The sequence below is a fragment of the Urocitellus parryii genome, chromosome 3 (genome assembly GCF_045843805.1).
Source record: "Urocitellus parryii isolate mUroPar1 chromosome 3, mUroPar1.hap1, whole genome shotgun sequence".
NCBI lineage: Eukaryota > Metazoa > Chordata > Mammalia > Rodentia > Sciuridae > Urocitellus > Urocitellus parryii.
This window is the reverse complement of record NC_135533.1, coordinates 101,194,224-101,219,545: the sequence shown is the minus strand read 5'-3', so window position 1 is coordinate 101,219,545 and position 25,322 is coordinate 101,194,224. Positions and strand designations below refer to the sequence as shown.

The 25,322-nt window shown below is 43.9% G+C and overlaps 1 protein-coding gene across 1 annotated transcript; it reads right to left on the bottom strand.

The window, feature by feature from the left end:
- Positions 1–2,097: 2,097 nt before the first annotated feature.
- Ramp3 (receptor activity modifying protein 3) lies at positions 2,098–25,322 on the bottom strand. The gene is made up of 3 exons (XM_026399487.2): positions 25,227–25,322; positions 5,177–5,309; positions 2,098–2,988 (listed from the first exon to the last, which is right to left on the bottom strand). The coding sequence occupies exons 1-3, from the start codon at positions 25,279–25,281 to the stop codon at positions 2,733–2,735; spliced, it is 444 nt and encodes a 147-aa protein (XP_026255272.1). The 5' UTR covers positions 25,282–25,322; the 3' UTR covers positions 2,098–2,732.

The window sequence follows — 25,322 nt, the reverse complement described above, 5'->3', positions numbered from 1 at the left end:
TTGGTTCACGAAGCTTCTCACTTCCTTTTGGAAGATATTTTCAATATTAGTTTATGATCTATAGTTTTACTTCCTTTATACTGGAAGAAAACCCAGGACCTCTTAAAGTCCTGCTAACCCACTGGGCCTAGTCATAAAACTTCATTCAATTTTATCAATTGAAAAATTTAAAAATCAATTTAATCAATCACTGCGTCCCCATGATGAACAAGGACATAGAGAGGAGTGGTCACTCTGGGAGAATGTCACTGACCATGTCCTCAGACAGGACCTCTGTTTGGACTTGAAGCTTGTTTCAGAGCATGCTGGGCCTCCAGAAGCAGGCCAGCAAGACATGCCTTTTCCTTCTCCATTCTGCACAATCACCCTTCAAGTGTGATACTGAGTCCTTGCTATCCTATCCACAATGCAGCTGCTCAGCCCACAAGCTGCCCAGTGTCCCCCAGGATATCCCCCAGGTGCCATAAGTGACTGCCAGAACTTGCAAGACTTGGGCCTGTCTGTTCTGGAAATCTCCCCTCTGGCCACGTGACTTCTGCAAACCCTTTCACAAGCCATTCCCTGAATGGTCAGCCTCAAAAGGCTGGAGTCAGGCTGCTACCACAGGAACCTCAGCAACAGGACTAACAGTCCCTCCAGAAGACATCCAGGCCAACGATAAGGGTTGCCACCCTCTGGCAGCTGCCCTGTTCTCCTAATCTGGTTTGCCAAGTGGTCAGGGGTGAGGTGGCCAGAGGGAAGTCTCATCTTCCATTGACAGTCCTTTCCAACCCCCGAAAGTACCTTCCCCAAGTCCACTGCAAAGATCTGGTGGCTGATTTTTCTCTCCCACCACCTCTCAGAATTTGCATTTCAATTTCATGCCTAGAGCTTCATTTGGGAAGATGTGTTTTAATATTAGTTTATATTCTATATTTTTATTTCCTTGATAATGGAAAAAATTCCAGGGTCTCTTATAGTTAGGCCAACCCACTGGGCTTAGTCATCAAATTTCATACAGCTGGGCATGGTGGCACACACCTACAATCCCAGCAGCTCAGGAGGCTGAGGCAGGAGGATAGTGAGTTCAAAGCTAGTCTCAGCAAAAGCAAGGTGCTAAGCAACTCAGTGAGATCCTGTCTCTAAATAAAATACATAAAAGGGTTGGGGATGTGGCTCAAGGGTCGAGTGCCCTTGAGTTCAATCCCAGTACAAAAAAAAAATTCATACAATTCTATCAATTGAAAAATTCAAAATTTATTTAATCAATCACTGCCCTCCCACTATGAGTAAGGTTATAAGGAGGAGTGGTCACCCTGGGAGAATGTTCGTGACCATGTTCTTCGACAGGACCTCTGTATGGACTTGAAGTCTGAACCAATTTGCAGAAAGGTTCTGAAATCAAAATGGGGCTGAAGAGGGGCAAACTACACAACAGCCTCACAAAAGAGGCCACCCTTCAGTGCCCTGAATAATGTACCTTTGCAAAGACTTCATCCCCTAACCACCCCTTCTCCCCTTTCTAGCTCCCTCCCTACTTATCCTTTCATTCCCAAATCTGCTCACACAGCCCAGGCTCCAACCATGCCAAGTTCTTGTATGTCACTGGGCTTTCACTCATGATGCTTTCAAAAGGGAAAACTACTCATTTTTAATGACCCTCTTCCAAAATCTCCTCCAGGAACCTTCTCCCAAATCCCCAGATGGACCCCCACTCTCTGTGCACACTGCATTCAGGGCTGGCGTATCTGCCTCCCCTACAAGTGAAGGGACTCTTGGGGGCTGGATTGTGCCTCATAGGTCTTGGTCTTCCCCATGGCTCTAAACACAGCAGTGCAAAAACCTCGGCTGACTGAAGTTACTAAAGACACACCCAACCATAAAAAAACTTTCAGACAAGACCTCAGAGATTTCAAAGATTTTTAGAGATTTTGGATATCAGCCACTAACTCTTTAAATACCCTGAAATAAAGTCAGAAATGCCAGACTTAGGGAGACTCTTTACTCAAAAATAGCAGACAGCAGCAGACAGAGAACATTAGCATGTAGACTTCCCTTTCAGGGTTCCTTACTCTTCAGGGAGCCCCATGGGAAGAAAGCCCCCCCACCCAGCCCCAGCATAGAAGGAAGGCCCTGTCCCCACAGCCCCACTCTACCCACACCAGCTTCAGAACCAAAACAGAGAAACAGGCAGATCTGCAGGTTGCACGTGGCTCCTGGGGATCCCCAGTCTCTCTCACTCCTCAGTCTTTCTAGCAGTGGATCTGTCTGGGCTCCCCACCAGGAGGGACTCAGGGTTCCACAGCACATAACATCTGCCAAATGCTCTCACCTACCCTTTCTATATGGGTATGGTCGGGGGCCAGGGTTGGGCAGGAGATGGGGTCAGGGTCACAGCTGAAGAGGAGTTAGGTCCAGGGCTGAGGCTGACATGGGGAGTCTGAGAGGAAATGGCTAGAGACAAGGTGACCTAGCACAGGGGAGTGAAGGGTTCAGCAGAGGATGATTTCCAGGCCCAGCACACAAGTCCTGGGTTTGTCACTTTCTTTCACTGGCCCAAGGAAGAGTGAAGAGCTTGAGAGGGCAGCCTGAGTCCCAGTCAGGCAACAGGCCAGTCACCAGGGACTATCAGTCAGAATGGAGTGGGATGCAGCCAGAGCAGACCAGACAGTAACGGCATCCATCCACCAGCTCTCGCAGCCCCAGGAACATTCTTCCAGCTTGTCTGACATGGTCTTCTGACTAATGGGCTCTCACAGGAGCTGGTCAGTGCGTTTGCTGCGCCACACCACCAGGCCAGCCATGGCCACAGTCAACAGGACAGGCACCACGATCAGTGGGATGAGCACCTCATCTGGGGGGTCTTCCCAGTGGGTCCTGTCCACTGTGCAGTTGGAAAAGAACTGCCGGTGGATGCCAGTGATGAAGCCCTGGGCCAGTGGATTGGGCCAGTAACAGCCCACAACAATAGTCTCCACCTCAGTGCAGTTGGTGAAACTCTCGTAGTACCTGCAAAGGCAGAAAGTGAGATCACAATGCTCCCCAGGCCCCCTCATGCCTGCCCTGACCCCAGGCCAACAGGACAGGTGGGAAATGTTCCAGGCCCCGTCCTACTTGGACAGCAACTCAAAGTGTGGCCTTGGAAGCCACTTCCATACTCCCAGCTACCTGGGTCATCTATATCTAGGCCCTTCTGTCTGTGTCTCCTGCCCCCTTGAGGACTTGAGCTCCTAGAACCCAAGGTTTGGGCCCAGCCCCCAACACCCAGCACCACCCTAGTCTGCCCAGAGGACATGCCAATTGCTGCTTTTCCAGGGCCAAAAGGTACCTGGGCCACAGCCACATGGACCTGCAAGGCCCTCATCATCCAGGGACACCCTGGGATCCAAAAGTAGGGTCTGTCTGAGGCCAGGGCCAGTAGCCTTCTCATCAAGTTCAACTTGCTCTCATATACCAAGTGGCAACTGGGAGTATCAGACCTGTGAGACCCAGCCACCTGGGTCTCCTGCTGAGAAGCTGCCTTTCTCTGCCCCCCCACCTGGCAGGAAACATGCATCTCCAGGGGGTTCCCTGTTCATGTGATCAAACATGGTGTTATGCTTTAAATGTGAGGTATTCCCCCCAAAAGCTCACATGTGAGACAATGCAAGAGGGTTCAGAGGGGAAATAATTGGGTTGTGAGAGCCTTAACCCAATCGGGGAATTAATCACTTGATGGGATTACTTGAGTGAGAACTGAAGGCAGGTAGGGTATGGCTGGAGGAAGTGGGGCACTAGAGGGATATGCCTTTGGGATATGTATTTGTATCTGCCGAGGGGAGTCTCTCTGCTTTCTGATTAACATGTGAGCTGCTTCCTTCTGCCACACTCTTCTACTGTGATGTTCAGCCTCACCTGGAGCCCCAAGGAATGGAGCCGGACTTCTATGGACTGAGACCTCAAATAAACTTTTCTTCCTCTAAAATTGTTCTGACCAGGTCTTTTAGTCACAGCAACGAAAAAGCTGACTAAAATACATGGGAATGGCTCTCAGCAAACCACCCATGATGAACCTTGCCTATCCAGTAGGCAGATTCTAGTCAGTTCTTGAGGGTGACTAAGGACCATGGCTCACTGGACCTAGAGTTCAGCCTGGTGTATATAAGGATTTTCCAATAGCCACCTGACTTGGAATTTGGTAAGCAGCCTCTGAAGGTGGTGACCATCCTGCTGTTAGGATCTTCAGGGCTGACAATGGCAGCCATCCATTCAAGATGCTCTGGAGGAAGCTGGGTGGACACCTGCCAAGAGCCGGCAGCTCCCACACAGAGCAGCACTTTCCCACGCCTGTGCTGCAGATGCACCACAGACACAGGAGAAGGAGGGTCCTGGCTCAACTTTCCCAGGGGGTCAGGCAACAGGAGGCCCACCTCCTCCTTTCTGTACTGTTCCAAGAGAGAGTGGCTGACCTGTCCCATCAACAGGAAGGGGCCTCTTCCTGCAAGGAGCTTCCTGCACAGAACAACATCCGAGTCTGCATCTCACAAAGGTCCCTCCTGAGCTACTCTTTCTTAGGCAGTGTGGAGAAACCTGGGTTGAGTCACCCAACCAGACTCCTGACTGATTCCACCAGGCTCCTGACTCATCCCAGGCTGAGTTACAGCACCAAGGCTGAAACACAAGCCATACACTTGTGCCTTCCTAGGTAACCCTCTGGAGCCTCAGACATAATGCAGCCCCTGGATGTGCCCAGGCTCTAGGAGCACCTCAACAGCCAGGTCCATGGGCAAATCCTTTGACACCCCCCCACAGAAGTCCCAATTTCCACTGCCCACCCACTCTGCTCCACCATGTGATTTGGGACAGGAAAATCATCTAACACTACTCTGAAAAAATCCTTTCTCTCGAAAGTGCCTGGCATCTTGATGTGATGAGAACAACATTCTGTAACTCTCAGGACTCCAGATCTGTCCATGGAACTGCTGCCCAGAAATACTGCCAACGACAACTGCCCGCAAACCTATGGGAGCATCTGCGAACCAGGCCTGTGGGTGGGCAGGGCCCTGGGCAGCTAGTGGACAGAGTGTGTAGGTGGGTTTGTGGTGAGCTGTGGGTAGGGCAAAGGACAGAGCCATGGGAGGGACTGAGGGCCAGGGCAGGGTGTAGGTGGGGCCATGAGCAGTGTGGGTCAGGGTACCAGACCTCTCAGGGCACTCACACTATGAACTCAGACAGGTTGCACCACTTCCAGACGTCCACCTTTTGCATCATGTCTGCGAAGGCCTTCCCACACAGAGGCAGCCGTTCCAGCATCCGGGTCTCATTGCAGCCGCACACTCGGGCACACCCACCTGGGAAGAGGACAGCATGAGAATTCAACTGGCTAACACGGGGGGTGCCCCAGGGACTCTGGCAAGCACAACCTCTCGCAGCACCTCCTGATGTCCCCTCATAGGCGAGCAACTCTTCTCTCTGCCCTGATCTCCTCTCTCCCAAAAAGGAGACCCACCCAGGAGGCAAGTCTGCCTCTTCATCACTGCAATGATGCAGGGAGCAAGCAGCAGTGAGAGTCCTCCCGAGGTGAGGAGGGGTCCTAGGCACATCAGTAATGGCCAGGAGGCTCCAGCTCCAACCTAGGCATGGTGGATACCTGTAACAGTTCTGAGAAGGGATCTGAGATATGGGGACCACCCCATGGCCTGTAGAAGCAGCAGAGTTCTGAGCTCATAAGGACCACCAACCCTGTACAAGCCCGACTCTGATTTAAGGAGACCTGAGTCTGAGGCAGCTCCTTACCCCAGGATTTTCCAGTTGGCCTTCCCAGCATCTTCCCAAAAAATATCTCATCCCCTCCAACTTTGCAAATTCAACCCACACTTTCCATCAGGAACATCCTCTCTTCCACTATGCAGGGACCTCCTATCCCCCAGGACCCATCCCACATCATGGTCATCCCACTTCCTGGTGAAGGACCTACCAGCTCCTAAACTTCCTTCACCTTCACCCAACCCTTTCTTTGCACGTTATCATATAATCAAAGGAGAGTCCACGTGTATGTGCCCTGGAGTGTGTGTGTGTGTGTGTGTGTGTGTGTGTGTGTGTGTGGCCCTGCTGTCTGTGTCCTGGCAACCAGTGTTGGGTTATAGGAGAGACCGTGGAAGGGAGCAGGAAAGAGACTCCAGACTGGAATGGGATAGATCTACCTCACACAGCCTCACTGCTTAGGAGCTCTACCTCAGTTTCCCCATCTCTAAAGAGGGAAACAGGCCCATGAGGCTGTTGAGTTTGCTAAATTAAGTGCTGTGCCCACAGAAGACCCATCTTTTTGAAGCCTTTGTTACTGGTGGTTCTGTAAATTTCTCACTGCTTTCCCCTCCTTTAGCAAAAACCTGTCAGGGGAATGAATGAATGTTACTTTCCCAGAAGGCAAGTATGTCAAGATCCTGTATTCTCTGTTTTGTAGCTCAACTGGGCACCAAAAGGGTGTTTGATAAATCACCTCTATATGGAAATGGGGGATACAGCCCAGATCATATTCTGTACAGCAACCTACTCCATCAGACCACAGTACCCCAGCCACCACAAAGGAGGCCACATCCCTCCCCATTTTCATGCCAGGGAAAGTTCTGGGACCCCCTAAGTTCTAGTACAAAGGCTTGGGACCACAGGTAGGGTTGAGGTGTTGGGCTCACAGACTTGAGGGAACTGGAATGCTCACCTCACCTCCACCCACAAGAGGAAGATTGCACAGGGGTCATCGTGAGTGAAAAACAACAGGCAGACAGGTACCAGTGGATATACCAGAGGGCCTGTGTGGGAATGCCCTTTCTGTCCATGGGAGCTTCCCTAACACCCACCACATCCCAAGACCCCAAGGAACCACAAGGTGGGGCAGGAGGGTATGCACACAGGCCTGGCTCAGCTGTGGGCCCCTGCCACCTGCAGGCAGACAGTGGGACAGAGACTGGCTGCATTTCCCCAGCACAGCCTATTGGCTTAGGGCTCGGCATCCTCTCTCTTCCAGAACACACAGCATCTTGGCCCTCTGTGTTTTCTTGCATCTAGATGCTCATCATCCCCATGTTCACCTGTCCCACCAGCACATCTGCAGGCTCAGCTCATGTAATAGCCCAGATATGTCCATGTCTACATATCTGTGTGTTTGTGACTGTATGTCTATGTGTGTCTATGTATCTGTGTTTGTGTGTCTGTGTATGTGTGTGTCTGCATAGGTCTGTGTGTATCTGTGTGTCCATGTGTTTGTGTCTATGTGTCTGTGTGTCTGAGCCCATGTGCATTTGTATATGTGTCTCTATGTGTCCATGTGTCTCTGTGTGTATCTATGTGTATGTCTGTGTGTCTTTGTGTGCATGTCTATATGTGTATCTGTGACTACATGTCTGTGTGTGTGTGTGCCAGAGTGTGTATCTGTGTACATGTCTGTTGTGTCTGTGTGTGTGTGTGTGTGTGCACGTGCACATGGTGTGTTTCTCCTCTATCCTCAGCTCAAGTGTGGCCCTGGGAGATTCCTGGCAGTGTTTACTCAGTAAATAAAAGGAGCCCAGGGCTGGGGTGTGGCTCAGTGGCAGAGCACTTGCCTTGCACATGTGAGGCACTGGGTTCAATCCTCAGCACTACATAAAAATAAATAAACAAAATAAAGATACTGTGTCCATCTATAACTAAAAAATTAAAAATATATATTTTAAAAAAGGAGCCCAGGATCCCAGTGGTCAAAGCAAAGTGAACTGTGGACAAAGTAGCTGATGCCCAGCAGAGAAATCAGTGCCCTGGACAGTCAGTCCTGCCCCTTTTTTCCTCCCCACATTTCACTGGCAGGAGCGGATAGAGAATGGCTTTCCCCCACCCACCAGTGGTCAGTGAAGTCCACACTGAAGTCACAGGAGTATGACCCAGCTGGTGTCACACAGTCACCTCAAAGTGTGTCTTTTTTTCCATAAAAACAAGATCAAAGAGGCCACATCATCCAACCAAAATCCTACACTTGTTACAGGCAGCCTGGATGACCCTGAGATCTGGCCATGACCCACAGCTTCTGCTGGATGCCATCTACAGCAGCAATATGGAATTGTTTAAAGCCTATCCAAGCCTCAACGTATCCTTATGTCCAGGTATATGGCAGCTCTGTAGACCCACTTCCTGCTGACAACAACCAAAAGCCCTGGATAAAATATAAATAGTATACTCATAAAATCATCAAAATGACGAGATGGGAAGAATCGTCAAGCCAAAGACTAGATGGAGTGGAACCCAGAACCATGGGATTGTTTTTGCCCTGAATGTGTCTGCCCAATCTAGAAAATGGGACAGATGAAGCCCGAGATGGAGGTGTAATGGAAGGCCCCCAGTAACTGACATCTAGCAGGAAATTAGCTAGAAATAACTTCACCTTCAGCCAACTTGGAGGAGTAGTACCTGGGCATGGGCAGAAAAGGAGGAACCCCCTCTGAGAAGATACAACGCAGACCAACCTTCTTGTGGATTCACAGCCCACATTCACATGACCTGGATCTACCCAGGGAAAACCCAACTTACACGTCGTCTTAAACTAATCATGGACAGGATCCAGCAGAAGCAAATTCAGGCCCTTTCTAGAGGGAGGAACCATGACTGAAGTCCTCATAAAATCACAACCCAGGGCTGGGGATGTGGCTCAAGCGGTAGTGCTCTCGCCTGGCATGCGGGGGGCGCTGGGTTCAATCCTCAGCACCACATAAAAATAAAATAAAGATGTTGTGTCCACCGAAAAAATAAAAAATAAATATTAAAAAATTCTCTCTCTCTCTCTCTCAAAAAAAAAAAATCACAACCCACCTTCCAAGAAAGATGGGTAGCTCACAACTAAGTATTGCCTCAATAAAAAGTGTCATCAAAAAAAATAAATAAAATAAAAATTTAAAAAATAAAATAAAATAAAAAAATAAAAAGTGTCACCAGCAGGTGCAGCCTTCCCATATGTGGCATATATCAAATGGAGAACATTATTTAGGAAAACCTTTACATCTCAGAACAGTGAGCCTGTGATTTAAGCCACAACCTGCTCCCACCGATTCTCAGTTCCAGTTATAAAGGCTCTGCTCCAAGTGGGTACAAATATGGTGGAAGAGGATCCTCTCTATTCCAGCTCCAAGTCTAGGGCTGCTGTTTCACCCTAAAAGGGGCAAATGCATATTCCCCTGAGCTCCATGTCATAGGAGGTCTCTTTATTATGGCAGATGAGGCCAGGATGACAGGTACTCCCTTCCTATCCAGTGGAGGCTCTGCCCCAGGCATGGCAAGCCAATGATACTACCAGCTCACAGGTAGGGCACAGAGTTCGCAATGGGAAAGCAAGCCAAGGAGACCAGGAACTACAATCCAGTGCCTTCTCATAGAACAGAGATGTCACTCTGATAGAAACAGGTTACTGTCTCAACCCCAAGTTCAGTATGGTAGCACCAAGGTCTTGCCCAGAGGTTAAGGACAGATTATCTCCACATCTCTGGCAAAGAGGACTAACTATATTTGGAACAGAGCACCAGCATATACCTAAGGTCATTGTCAAAAAACAAGGGAGTTTTAGTAATAAGGCATTAAGAGAGGCTGGTGGATCCACTATACAAAAACAACAAACGAAATGCTAGACCAAGTGGAAGTTTAACAGAAAGAACCAGGAAAGAACCCTCCTGGAACACCACTCATCCCCACAGGTCCTAAGAGGTGTGCACTGCATGAGCTGCACCGTTCAGGACCCAGCAAGGCAAGATGTGAGGAAGACAGGAAAGCACTCCCCAAGTTATACTCAGATCCACTGGCTGAAGGTAGGGCCTTACTGACTCATGGGGTATAAGCACAACTTCTAACTAAGCACTAGCTGACCTATAAGCCACACTGCTCCAAGGCAGAATCCAAGGAAGCCTGGCAGTTTTTTAAAATGCCATTCATTCCAGATAATCTGTCAGACTGTTCATATGCCCAAGGCTGCACCCCTCCAGAGAGACTGAAGAGGGAACTTTCCAAGGTTCTAGTCTTTGGCAAAACTTGGAGCAAAATTGTAAATTCATTAGACTGTCAACTAACTCTCTGCAAAGCCCAAGAAGTATAAATAGCAAAGTAAGAATAGTGAAGTATAAATAGCAAAGTAAAAAGCATAAATAGTAAAAATTTTGAAAGACATAAAAATATCTTGAGAACAGGAAAAAAGATTCATTCAAGGGAACCCCAACATGATTGACAGCTAGTTTCTTAGAAGAAACCATGGAGCCCAGAAGCAGTGGGGTGACATATTGTGCTTTAAAAAAACTGTCAATCAAGAATTTTATATTCAGGGATCCTAATTAGAATAAGTTATACTCCATGTATGTATAATGTTAAAATACACTCTATTGTCATGTATATCTAAAAAGAACACATCTTTTTTTAAAAAAATAACAGTAATAAATATGGGTAAATGGAAGAAAAATCAATAAAGAGAAGGGAGCAGGGGGAAGGTAAAGAGATAGGAAGGAGAGGTAATCAGATCTGAATTAGAATAAGATATGTTCCATGTGTGTATAATTATGTCAAAATGGATTCTATTATTGTGTACAACTAAAAAGAACCAATAAAAAATTTTCAAAAAAATTATATTCAGCTAAGTATCTTTCCAAAAATTAAAATGAAATAAAGATATTCTCAGAAAAACAAAGCAATAGCATCAATAACAAACTAATGTTACAAGAAATGCTAAAGGAAGTTATAGTCCAGTATAGACTGCTTGCCTAATATGCATGAAGTCCTGGGTTCAATCCCCAGCACCCAATTAAAAAAAAATACCAAAGGAATTTCTTCAGACTGAAAGAGAGTGGCAACTGATAGAAATTTGAATGCAAATGAGGCAGAAAAACAGCACTGGTAAAGACTGGGCCCTTATGAAACACAGGTTAAAGACCTAATTAATCTCTCTGCAGTAAAAGTAGAACAGAAAAACAAAAATGATGTGAAACTTATTTTAAAAATATCTAATAAATTTTAAAATATTGAAATCATACAATGCCTCTGACCACAACAGAATTAAAATCAGAAATCACAAACAGAAAGAAGTTGGGGAAATTCGCAAAAATATAGAAAATAAATAACACATTCCTAAATAACCAATAGATCAAAGAAGATTTCATAACAGGAACTAGGTAATACTTTGATATGAATAAAAATTAAGACACAATATACAAAAACTTAGAAGGATTCAGCTAAAGAAATATTTAGAGGAGAAAATGCAGCAGCAAACATCTACATTAAAAAAAAAAAAAAGACCTCAAATCAATTATGTGACCTTTTACCTTACCACACAGGAGAAAGAACAAACTAAGTCTAAAGAGAACAGAACAAAGGGGGGGAAATAAGATCAGAGGAGAAATTAATGAAGTAGAAAACAGAAAAATAATAAATGAAATCAACAAAAGGAAAGACTGGTTCTTTTAAAAGATCTGCAAATTGCCAGTCGCAGTGGCACACGCCTGTAATCCCAGTGGCTTGGGAGGCTAAGACAGGAGGATGATGAGTTCAAAGCCAGCCTCAACAAAAGTGATGCACTAAGCAAATCAGTGAGACCCTGTCTCTAAATAAAATACAAAATAGGGCTAGAGATGTGGCTCAGCAGACAAGTGCCTCTGAGTTCAACCCCTGATACCAATAAATAAATAAATAAATAAATAAGAAAGATCAGCAAATTGACAAAAACTTCAGCTAGAAAAAAAAGAAACAACAAATTACTAAATCAGGAATGAAAGTCAGATAACACCATATTAGCTACCTTCCAGAAACAACAACAACAAAAATAAAGAATTATAGGCAAATATTAATGAAAACTATATGTCAACAAACTGGCATACATGAAGTGGAAAATTTCCTAGTAAGACATTGTATTGGATCAAACTGTGTCCCCTGGGGGAAAAAAATGTTGAAGTCCTAACCTCCAGCACCTTAGAATGTGACCTTATTTGGAAATAAGTTCTTTGCAGAAATAATACAATTGAAATGAGGCCATTTAAGTAGGCCCTAATCCATACAACTCATATCAATGAAAAGGAGAAATATGAACACAGAGACAAACATGCACCAGGGGAAGATGATGTGAAGACACTCAAGAAGAAGATGGTGATGGGAAGATGGAGTCAGAGATCAGAGTAATGCAACAAATCAAGGAGTGCCTGGGGCCACCAGAAGCTAGGAATAGGCAAGGAAGGAGCACAGTATTGCAAGTCCCTTGAGTTTAGACTCCTAGCTGCCAGAACTCTAAGAAAAGAAATTATGTTATTTTAATCACCCAGTTTATAATGCTTAATGACAGCCCTAGGAAACTATTAAAGACATAAATTACTGAAATTAACTCAAGAATAAATAAAGTCTGAATAGATCTATAGCAAATAAAGAGGCTAAATCAGTAATTTTAAAACTTTCCACAGATCACTTCACTAGTGAATTCTACCAAATATTTAAGGAAGAATTAGTATAAACCATTCACAAACTCTTCAGAAAATAGAATAGGCAACCTTACTTTTCCACATTCCAACTCATTCTACACTGCCAGTTTTATCCTCATGTCAAAGCCAAAGATATCACAAAAAAAGTAAAGCACAGACCAATGTCTCTTAGGGACACAGATGTAAAAATTTTCAACAAACACTAACAGAGTGAATTCTGTAACAGATAAAAAGCACAGTCCCTGTAATATGCTGCTTTTAAGTCCAAGTATAGACTGAGGAGAGGGATAGCTGGGTCAAATGGTGGTTTCAATCCCAATTTTCCAAGAAATCTCAATACTGTTTTCCATATTGACTGCACTGATTTGCAGCCTCACCAGCAATGTATGAATGAACCTTTTTCCCCACATTCTCACCAATACTTATTGTTGTTTGTATTCATAATAGCTGCCATTCTGAAAAAAAAAAAAAGAATAAGAAGGTAGCTGGACACAATGGCACATGCCTGTAATTACAGTAGCTCGGGAGGCCGAGGCAGGAGGATCACGAGTTCTAAGCCAGCCTCAGCTCATCGGGTGCTAAGCAACTCAATGAGATACTGTCTCTAAATGAAAACACAAAATAGGGCTGGGGATGTGGCTTAGTGGTTGAGTGCCCCTGAGTTCAATCCCCAGCACCAAAAAAAAAAAAAAAAAAAAAAAAGCAAATAAGAAGGTAATTCAACATAATGCAGCATATTAATAGAATGAAGGGGGAAAAAACACATGATCATCTCAATTGATGCATAAAAAGCATCTGATAAAAATCAAATGATTTTTCCTTATAAAAATAAAATACACAACAAATTAAGGAAAGAATAGAATGTCCTCAACATGATAAAGACCATATGAAAACCCCAGAGTTAACATCATATTCAGTGGTGAATTTTCCCCTAAAATCAAGAAAAGACAAGGATGTCTGTTTTCACCACTTCTATTAAACATAGTACTGGAAGTTCTATCCAGAGCAATTAGGCAAGAAAAGAAATAAAAGTCATCCAAATTGGAAAGGGAAGTGTAAAACTATCTCCATTCACAAATATCATGATTTTATTTGTAGAAAATGCTAAAGGATCCACACCAAATAAAACTGTTAGAAATAATAAACTAATTCAGCAAAGTTGCAGAATACAAAATCAATACACAAAATAAATTGTATTTATATACATTAACAATCCAAAAAGTAAATTTAAAAATAACTTTATTATAATACAATAAAAAATTAAATTATTGGTTATAAATTTAATTAAAAATGGCAAAATCTATACTTTGTAAACTGTAAAACATTGTAAAGAGAAATTAAGTAAAGGAATGGGATTGTGGCTCAGCGGTAGAGCACTAGTCTAGCACATGCAAGGCCCTGGGTTCAATCCTCAGCATCACATAAAAATAAATAAATAAAATAAAGGTATTGTTTCCAACCACTTCCAAAAAATAAAAAATGTTAAAAATTTTTAAATAAGACCTAAATAAATGGAAAAATAGCCTATGTTCATGAATTGGAACACTTAGTGTTATTAAGATGTCAATATTACCTAAAATAACCCACAAATTTAAAATCACAGCTAGCCCTCTGCAATAAATTGATAAACTCATGCTAAAATTAATATGGAAATACCAGGGACCCAAAATACCCCAAAACAACCTTGAAAAAGAGGAACTTACAGGTACCAATTTCCCAAATTACAACAAAGCTATAGTAATCAACACAGTGTGGTACTGGCATAAGGCTACACCTATAGATCAATGAAATAGAATTGAGAGTCCAGTAATAATCCCATACATTATGACAAATCAATTTTCTACAAGGTCACCAAGACAATTCATTATGGAAAGAACAATCTTTTCAACAATGGTCCTGAAACAACTGGATATATACATACAAAGGAATAAAAAGTTGGACACCTTCTTCACATCATATGTAAAAATTAACTCAAATGGACAACAGACCTATATGTAGAGCTAAACTATGAAAATTTTTAGAAGAAAATACAGGAGTCAGTCTCTGTGTTCTTGTACAACACTGAGCTGTTTCGTGTATGACATCAAAAGAACAAACAACAAAAGAAAAAAAATAAAGGGGCTGCATCAAAGTTTGAAAATGTTTTGCCTCAAAGGAAGCCATCAAAATAGTGAAAAACAACTCACAAAATAGAGAAAAATGCATTAAAATCAAGTCTGATAGGAGACTTGTATATATAATAATATTTAAAGAACTTTAACTACTCCATGATATACAAATGGCCAAAAAGCACATGAAAAGATGATCTATATCATTATCACCAAGGAAACAGAAATCAAAACTACAATGAAATATCACTTTAGATATACAAAAATGAATATAATTTAAAAGACAATAACAAGTTGTTGGGTTAATCAGTAATGAGAACCTGAGAAAGCCTGCCATGAAATAAAATGCCTCTAAAAAGAATACGGCCCCAACTTCCTTAATAAGACTCCTATAGTGCAAGAATTAAAACCAAGAATTAATAAATGAAATGGAATCAAACTAAAAAATTTCTTCTCAGCAAAAGAAACAATCTGTGAGGTGATCAGAGAGCCTACATCTTGGGAGCAAATTTTTACTCCTCTAGGGTATATAAAGAACTCAAAAAGCTAAGCACCAAAAAAACAATTAACCCAATCAACAAATGGGCCAAGGACCTGAACCGATACTTCTCAGAAGAGGAGATACAATCAACAAATATATGAAAAAAAATGTTCATCATCTCTAGCAATTAGAGAAATGCAAATCAAAACTACTCTAAGATATTATCTCACTCCAGTCAGAATGACAGCTATTATGAAGACAAACAACAATAAGTGTTGGTGAGGATGTGGAGAAAAAGGTATACTCATACATTGCTGGTGGGACTGCAAATTGGTGTAGCCAATATGGAAAGCAGTATGGAGATTTCTTGGAAATCTGAGAATGGAACCACCATTTGACCCAGCTATCCCTCTCCTCGGACTGTACCTAAAGGAGTTTAAAACAGCATACTACAGGGACACAGCCACATCAATGTTCATAGCAGCAATATTCACAATAGCTAAACTGTGGAGCCAACCTAGATGCCTTCACTGGATGAATGGATAAGAAAAAATGTGGCATATATACAAAATATAATTTTACTCAGCAATAAAAGAGAATAAAATCTTGGCATTTGCAGGTAAATGGATGGCGATGGAGGAGATAATGCTAAGTGAAGTTAGCAAATCCCAAAAAAACAAATGCCGAATGTTTTCTCTGATATAAGGAGGCTGACTCATAGTGGAGTAGGGAGGGAGAGCATGGGAGGATTAGATGAATTCTAGATAAGGAAGAGGGGAGGGAGGGAATGGGAGGAGGCAGGGGATTAGCAAGTATGAAGACACAAATTATATGCTTTATATACAGAGATATGAAAAACTGTGGTATATATGTGTAATAAGAATTGTAATGCATTTTGCTGTCATATTTTTTAATCAATAAAAAAGAGAATATTTTTTTAAAAAGAATATGGTAATGAGGAAATGGATAGGGGGAGCTGGCCACTTCCCTTATATGCACTTCCTGGGAAAGAATATGAACAGAGTGACCTTGGTTGTAAAGTAAAAGAATGCACTCATAAAACATCTGAAGAAAGCCACTTGCACAGTGGGCATGAAATCCAGCCTACATTTTTTCCCCTGTAGCCCTCCACTGTTTCCTGGCTGGTCACTGCCAAGGAGTGATTAAGTAATAAAATGTCCAAAACCTCTCCACTGAGTCCTCCAAGTTCTCTCTTGGGGATTACTAAATAGGCGTGGATCCTTTACAGGCCTGGAGTAGAACACAAGTGTTGGTGAGAATGTGCAGAAATTGGAATCTTCATGTACTATTGATGAGAAAGCAAAATGATGCAGCCATATTTAAAAATGTTCTAGCAGTTTCTCAAATGTAAACATAGAGTTACGGTGATCTTGCAATCTACTTCTAAATGTATCTCACACATGTTCACACAACAGTTTTTATATAAAGGTTTAAGCGGCATTGTTTGTAGGAGCCCAAAGTGGAAATAGTCCAATGTCCATCAACTAACAAATAAATAAAATGTGGTATACGGACATAGATACAATATAGATAGAACTGCATAATATTATTTGTCCATGAAGTAATGGAAGTTTTTGTCCACAGAGAAAGAAGTACTGACGATGCTAAAACATGAATACCTTAAAAATATTAAGTGAGAGAAGTTAATCACAAAATACTATATCCTGATTCCATTTATATGAAATGTAGAGAACAGGTTAATATATAGAGAAAGAAAAATAGTGATTGCTTAAGGAGAAGGAGGTTCAAATAAATGGCTGCAAATGAATGTGGGAATTATTTGGGGAGGGTGATGAAAATGCCCTAAAATTTATTGTAGTGATGAATGCAAAATTCTATGAACGAACTAAGAGACATTGACTTGTATACTTTAAATGGGCAAATTGTATAGTATATTAATTACATCCCAATAAAGTTGAGGGGTTTTTTACAGTAAAATACAAAATTTTTTCAAACATACAAAAGTTAAAAGAATAACAGTGCCGTGGACCACACCTGTAATCTCAGCAGCTCAGGAGACTGAGGCAAGAGGATCACAAGTTCAAAGCCAGCCTCAGCAATGGCAAGGCGCTAAAAACTCAATAAGACCCTGTCTCTAAATAAAATGCAAAATAGGGCTGGAGATGTGGCTCAGTGGTTGAGTGTTCCTGAGTTCAATCCCCGGTAATAAAAAAAAAAAAAAAGTCAAAAGAAAACACCTAACCACAAATAAGGTTTGGAGTATTCTTCAAGGAGAAAAAAAAAAAACTATATAAGAAGAAGCAAATATAGACATATTCCAAGGAAAGCAGAGCACCAGAAATTGTAACTATGTAATATATAAATTTTGTATCTCAATATTTAAATATATTTAAGGGGGATGTGGCTCAAGCGGTAGCGCGCTCGCCTGGCATGCGTGAGGCCCGGGTTCGATCCTCAGCACCACATACCAACAAAGATGTTGTGTCCGCCCAGAACTAAAGAATAAATATTAAAAATTCTCTCTCTCTCTCTCTCTCTCTCTCTAAAAAAAAAAAAAAAAAAAAAAAAGCATTGTGTTGTGTCCATCTACACCTAAAAAAAAACAAATAAAATTTAAAAAAAAATATTTAAATATATTTAAAAGCTGACTGTGAAAACAAAAATAATAATGTATTGTAGGATTTATGACTTAAGTAAAAGGTATGATAGCAAGTGCTTCAAGTCAGGAGGGAGACATGTCAGATTTTTAGGTTATATACAAATTGATATATGTCACTTAAAGACAGACTGTGATAAGTTAAAGATGCATACCATAAACTCTAAAGCAACCACTAGCCAGGCACAGTGGTGCACATCTATAATCTCAACTACTTGGGAGGCTAAGGAAGGATGATTTCAAGTTCAAGGCCAACCTCAGCAATTTAGTGAGATTCAGTCTCAAAATAAAATGGAAAGGGCTGGGAATGAAGCTCAGTGGTAGATCACCCCCTGGATTCCATCCCAGTAACTACAAAAAACAAATAAATAAAGGTAAAATATAATAAATACAGTAACCGTTAAAGTAACAAAAAAGTTACAACCAATTTGCAATAAATAACTATACACTGTAATTGTTAAAAACAATAAGCCCAAAAGAGAAAAGGAGAAAAAGACTTATAGCATAATGATAAATTTAAATTTAACTATATTGGGCTGGGGATATAGCTCAGTTGGTAGAGTGCTTGCCTTGCATGCATAAGGCCCTGGGTTCAATTCCCAGCACACACAAAAAAAAGGTAAGTTTAACTATATTAATAATCAGTTTCAAAATAAGTTGTCTAAATAATTCACTTAAGAAGCAAAGATTGTCAGATAACATCAAAAAGCAACACTTAATTGTAGGCTGCTTACAGGAATTCTATTTGAAATAAAGACTCAAATAGGTTCAAAGGAAGAAAGTAGGAAAAGATAGACTATGCCACTATAAATCAAAAGAAAGATGGAGCAGCTATACCAGTAGTAGACAAAGAATACTTTGGAGCAAACAATATTACCAGAGATAAAGAGGGTCTTTTCTGGGGCTGAGATTGTGGCTCAATGGTAGCGTGCTCGCCAAGCATGTATGCGGCACTGGGTTCCATCTTCATTCAGCACCACAAAAAAATAAAGAGAGTAGGGCTGGGGTTGTGGCTCGAGTGGTAGCGCGCTCGCCTGGCATGCGTGGGGCACTGGGTTCGATCCTCAGCACCACATACAAAAAACAAAGATGTTGTGTCTACCGAAAAATAAAAAATAAATATTAAAATTCTTTCTCTCTCTCTCTCTTTTAAAAAAAATAAAAACAATAAAGTCCATCAACAACTAAAAAATTTTTTTTAAAAAAAGAGGGTCTTTTTATGACAAAAAAAGGCTTATTCAACAAAAAGACAGCAATCTAAAACATTTATGTATTTAATAAAACAGCATTGCAATACACTAAAAAAACAGAACTGTAAGGAGAATACACAAATTCAAAATTATAGTTGGAGAATTCAATATTCTTCTCTCAATAATTTACAGAACAAATAGACAAAAAAAATCAGGAAGACTTTAGAAAACTTAAGCAGCACCAGAGCAGAGGTGCCCACAGCAACAGGGTGCACACTGTATAGAAGAGGTAAGGTGTGCACAGTTGTTTGGGTAAAAGGGAATGAGAAATGACTTTTAAAAGTGGACCTAAGGCCAGGAGCAGAATGGACAGGTCTTTGGAGTCTATTTAAAGCTTAACAGAAAGGCAGAGTGAGTTTTCATCCACAGCAATCTCCCACTGAGCCCAAACAGGCCTTCAGAGCCTTCATACCATGGAGTCCCAGTCAAGCACTGCCAAGTCCAGGGCTGGCATCCCTTCAAGAGAATCCTGTGTCATCTCTGCAGCAAGAGGGTTTGACAATCTTCTGAAGCTTGACCATCCCACCTACCATCTGCCCAGTCTGGCTGGAAAATAGAGGGTGAGACCTTGTCCACACTCGTCCTCAACTCACTGTGTGACTCTGGGCAGGTCCCTTCACCTTGCTAGCCTATTATCACCTCATTTTTAACAAAGAGTAATTCTGATTCTGGGTGTTTCCACTGGTTAATAATTGTGTACCTACAAAATCTCTGTCAAGGCTTTACACCATCAGAATCCAGCTTTCTATTTCCACCACTGCTCCCCCAGCCTCCAGCTATCCCCCACCCTCCCAGGGGTGCCTACCATTCCTCCTTCATAAATCAGACTGCCTTTATTACAAACCCTTCCTGGGCTCCAGCAGCTGCCCTCTCTGTGCAGGTTGGTGACTCCGGGTTCTATTTTAACGCAGCTTTGGACTCTGAAAAGCTTTGAAGTAAATGATTATCCTGCATTTTGAAAGTAGAATAAAGCTATTCCTCCCTGAGACAGGTGGGGACCACATGAACAAGCCCATCCACAAAGCCCTGAGGCTATGGGACCCAACTCCAGCTCCTCTGGGCACTGCCATCTCTCTGCAAACACACAAGATAGAACAGAGATACCTACTAGGCTGCACACTAGACCCACTCAGGCCACAACTCAGGCCTGTTGTTTGAGAACCTCAGATAAGGACTCAAGAACTCACGTTTGTTAAGCTCCCCTCCAATTGACTCCCATGTTCCCAGACCGATAACGAGTGATGGATGCAACACATCTCCCATCACCTCCTTGGTGACCTTGTGCTGTACAGATTCTGCTCTAGCAGGCCCGGGGTAGGGCCAATGTGCTAATGTCAGAAAAGCTCCAGATGATGCCATGCCTGCAGGTCTGAGGACCACACTCTGAGCAGTAAGGGCAGAGAGGATGGAGAACAGCAGGCAGGAACCAGGCATCCTGAATGTTCACCTGGGCTCTGCCCTTCAGCCTTGACACACTCACTTCCATCTCTAAGCTTCCATGTCTCTACCTGGAAATGGAACCAGAGGCACCCAACTGGTAGCACCTTGTCCCATTTCCTTTCCCCTTCAGCTCTTGAGTCTCCACCTCCCTCAGCACTGACCAGTATACCCCAGGGCCCTGTTCTAAGTGTGTCCCAACCCACCAACCTACAACAACCAGAAGGAACAGGTGCTTAAGACAGGAACAGTGACCTGCGCAGTAAGACATGGTGGGGATCAAGATTCAGAGCCACGTTGACTTCCCACAGAGTTACCTCCAGGTGGACTGTCATCCCTGGTCTGGGCTGACACCCTCACCCAACTCCCATCCTTGATTTGTCAAGCAAGGGTCTATCCCAGGCTTGCCTCCTTGCTCTGGGTGCTCCAAGCTCAATGGTACCTGCTCATCTTCCCCTATTTTCATTTCCTTTTCTTCTCTCCCAGTAGACATTTCAAGTACCTGTGAAGGCTGGGCTGTGTACCAAGTTTCAGGATCCAGATCAGCATCTATCCTGGGAAGAACCTTGGGGAAAAAAATATCTGGCCTCTGTTCCATCCCAGTTAAAAGACAGGAAGACCAAAACCCAAAAGAAAAGCAACTTTCCCAGGACCAAATACAGAGTTAGCCTCTGAGCCAGAGAAGCCTTGAGCAAGTCTCTGCCCCCTGCTCAGCTGCATCTGCCAAGCCTGGTGGTGGAAAGGCAGCTCTGATCCACGTTGGGGCATTAGTGACTGAGAAGCGCAGTTCCCAAGGGCAACATGGAGGCAGACAATGGTGAAGGCAGCCTGTGCTCCTTTCTCCCTAAAGCCTCTTTGTTCCAAAAGCCTCCTTTCCCTGAAGGTCAAGGATGAGCTCCCCACCTCAGGCTTTCACAGTCCACAGGCTATTCCCCATAAGCAGCCCTTGTCCTCATTCCTGGCCTGGCTTCATCAGTCCCTGTTGGGATCCCTCTCAGCACCCTGGGTCAATCTCCTGAGCTCCACCTGCCATCCTAATGGGCACTGGCCAGACAAGTCCCACTTGTCACTCTCTGGTCCTACTCAATCTCCCTTTCCTCTCTCTCCCCTTCCCCTTCCTCCTCTTTATCCTGGAAGTCTGAATGAATCTGAATCCTTATAGGTATTTGCACAGCCAACCCAGATCATGGCTGTATCTGGCAAACCATTTCTCCAACATAGGGCCATATCTGATCTTTGCATGAGCCATGATGCTCTGAAACTGATCTCTGGGACAAGATACCATAAATACCAGTGACCCTTCAGTGACCATCACTCTCCCTGAGCTCTTGTTCTCCCCCTACCCCTAAGGGACTGATCAAAGACCGCACTGATTTTCCTCCACCCCCATGTCAGAACAGGTATTGCCCAGCACCTCCACCATGGACCTATAAACCTCAATTAAGCCATCTAGCTATCTAAGAAGATGAGGGATCTCTTACAATATGCCTGACTCAATTATTACCCTAAATCTTAATGTGCCCCAATTTTCCACGTGCCCCAGACCCTTCACGTGCTCCAGAATTTTGATGTGTTCCAAAACTTACACACCCCAGAACCTCCACATACCCCCAAATCTGCCTGTGCCCCAGAATCTTTGTGTACCCTAGGATTTCCTCATACCCCAGAATCTCTCTGAGCCCCAGAACCTCCATATGCCCTATAACTTCTATATATCCCAGAATCACCATACAACCCAGAAGCTGTATGTATTCCAGGGCCTTTGTATTCCCTGGAATCTCTCTTCCTGAATCCCTGCATGTCGGCACAGCAAGAGCCAGGCCCAGGCAGTTGTGCATGTGCTACTAAGGACCATGTGCAGGCAGGTATCTCAAGCAGATGTTCTGACATAACTTCCTTAACCAAGAGTGCTATGAAGATGCCCTAGGCCCACACAAGACAGGCACATGGGACACTTGTAGTACTCTCCACAGGGGCCCATTCTGACACCATATCTGATACACACAGAGTTTAAGGGGGCCCTTACACAACCCCACAACCCACCCAGTATAACAGTAACAGAGTAAAGACACAGGACCCTGAAACCCCATAAAACTGGGTCACTCCACTCAGGCTACTTGGCTGTGTGTCCTGAGAACCAGTGAAGTTCTCAGGAACTGAATCAAAATAAAAATCCATTTTGGTTAGGTTCATAGGGAAACAAAGAACACAGAGGCCTGTGCATCTTTTGGTCTCAGGGACTTCCAGATGCTGAAGGATGATAAACAGCCAAACAGATGCATTTCCAAGAGAAAAGCCTTTTGTGGTCAGTCATTTTGAAATGAGATCCAGGCGCTCTCATCCTCCTCTGCAGTAACCAGATGACAGCATCAAAGGTGTCTGTGGTCGGCCTTGGACATTGGCCTTAGGAGGCTATGATATATATGATATATGGGAAATTCTGCCCCCAGTACCTTTGATCTGGGTAATTCCATCCTTACCCTTCCACTTCAGTTTCCTTATCTATAAAATGAAAAGTGGGACCAGACGATTTCCAAGACACCTCCAGTGCTAAAAAAAAAATCGATAGCCAACCACCTCCTTGAAGACTTTTAAGTCCCCAAGGCTACTTGCTACCCAGAAGTGTCCTTGGATTGACTCAGCAGAAGTAACATGACCTCAGATGTCACAGTGATGTCATTACTTTTTTTTTTAACGTGTAGATGGACACAACACAATGCCTTTATTTTTATGTGGTGCTGAAGAAGGAACCCAGGTCCTGCCCATACCAGGCAAGCGCTCTACCGCTGAGCCACAATCCCAGCCCATTACTTTCATTAATGACAAAAGGGATGGTACCAAAAAAAAATGATGGTAATATGTCCACACACAGGGACATATACACATACTAGGTGTCCTATGTTCTAGTGCTGAATGTGAGCCCTCATGAGGGACATGTGCTAGGCACAGCCCCTTATTTAAGCATAAATCTTTTCTCTTCATAATCCCATGTCCAGCACAAGAGGATTGGGAAGAATTCAATCAAATCAAACTGATCACCACAGAGCCCTCTACAGGTTGCTATAGCTGCATCCATATTGTAGTCCAAGAAACTGAGGCTTAGGGCCAGTAAGTGTCTTATGATGTTGGAATTATGATGCAGGATTTTCACCCAGACCAAGAAAGTCCGGGCAAGAGCTGGGCACCATAGTAGCTACCTGCTTAGTAGACACCTCCTAGACCCCCCATGACATGTGCAGTGCCAACAGCTTTCTGAATAATGCTTTATAATTCTTAAAGAAACACTGCAAGTCAGCACCCTCCCTGTTCAGAACTGGTCTTCATGACTGGCTGGTCAATAGGAACTATTTATTCAGGCCCTAGTCCCAGCGGTGGGCAGGCCCCCAAACTCCTACTCTGTGCAGCCTAAAGGCAGCTCAGGTCACCAATGTGTCAGGATCCAGAGCACAGATGGTCACCATTCCTGGAAGTTGGGAAACTCAGCTCTTTCCTTCCAGAGGGTAGATTGAATTTTGGTCCCACCTCTGCAAATTACTTATGACCATGAATACATTTTGCCTCTCTCTGACTTTTGCTCAGGCCAGGATAATACCAGGCAGGTCTGTGAGAGGCTGGACCTGGCCCCCACTAGGGAACCTGGCCCTTAGGCAAGGTGGACAGTGGGAACCACCAAAACAGGACAAAAAGGTAGACCTTGGAGACTGGGTCCATAAAAGACCCAGATATATTAAAGAGGAAGATTTTCATAGTTTCTTACTGCACTCCTTTTCAATTTCATGCTGGAGGTGGCCTGGAGAACCTCAGGTTCCCTCAGAATGAACTGGGGATTTTCCTTCCACCTTGAAGATCAAGACTGCAATCAGAGGGTCCTTGCATTGAAGGCCTGCTGAAATCCCAAATCGGTATACTGATTTCTGGAAGTAGTCACATGCCTTCACCCTTTTAACACAAAAATCCACCCCAGCCTGGCTCCAACTCTGGATCATGAGATAAAGCCATTCTGAACAGAGACCTCTTCAATAGAAGGAAAGTCACCCCTAAGCCTGGTGCACCCTTTCCCACCTCACTTATTGAATCCCAGATTTTAAATGCTGGGGAAACAGGCCCACCTTTTCATTTTACAGCCAAGGAGGCTGCAGCCAGAAGAGAAAAGCAGAAAGAACCCAAGAGGCAACAGCCCTGGTGGATAGATCCTGAGTCACTGATACCCAAGCCAGGGCCCTCCCCATCACCAGCTTCCCTCTCGCTTGCCTAGAAGCTCCACCAAAGCCCTTAAATCAGACGCACACACACACACATACACACACACACACACACACATACACACACACACACACATATATATATATATACACATACATTACACACGCATACGTGTAAACGCACCCTCTTGGATAATTTCTTCAGTAAGATTTTTCAAAACAAGTTTTTCATTTAATCGATTCCCATTTTGTAAGCAATGTTTCTCACTGAGTCTGTTTTCTCTCTGGAAAAGAACTCGGGTAGAAGCTGTCAGAAAGGCCAACGCTACCAAGGTCAGGAGTCCTCCAACCCACACACTCTTACAGTGTGCACCAACTCATCAGGATGGGGAACTCACTACCTCCCCCTCAGGTAGGGAGATGGTACCCCAGGCCTGGGACGTCGCAGCAGCCCACAGGAAACCCCGCGCCTCCCCTGCTGCACAGGTCCTTAACCCTCAGATCCTCTGATGTCGGGGAGATCCAGGACCATCCAGCAGAACCTGGGGGCTGCTCTGGGATCACCGCACGTCGCTTCTGAGCTCCAAGGAAGGGGAGGTGCGCAACCTAGGCGCAGCGGGGGAAGGCGAGAGTGTGCGCGGCCCCGCGGCCGTGAGAGGCTGGAGGGCCCCGGGGCCCAATTTCCCCTTACCACAGAGCAGCAGCAGCAGCGGGAAAAGATGCAGCCGCAGCGCTCGCTTCTCCATGGCCAGCGGGACTCCGGACGGCTTGTCCGGGTCTGGGCTCA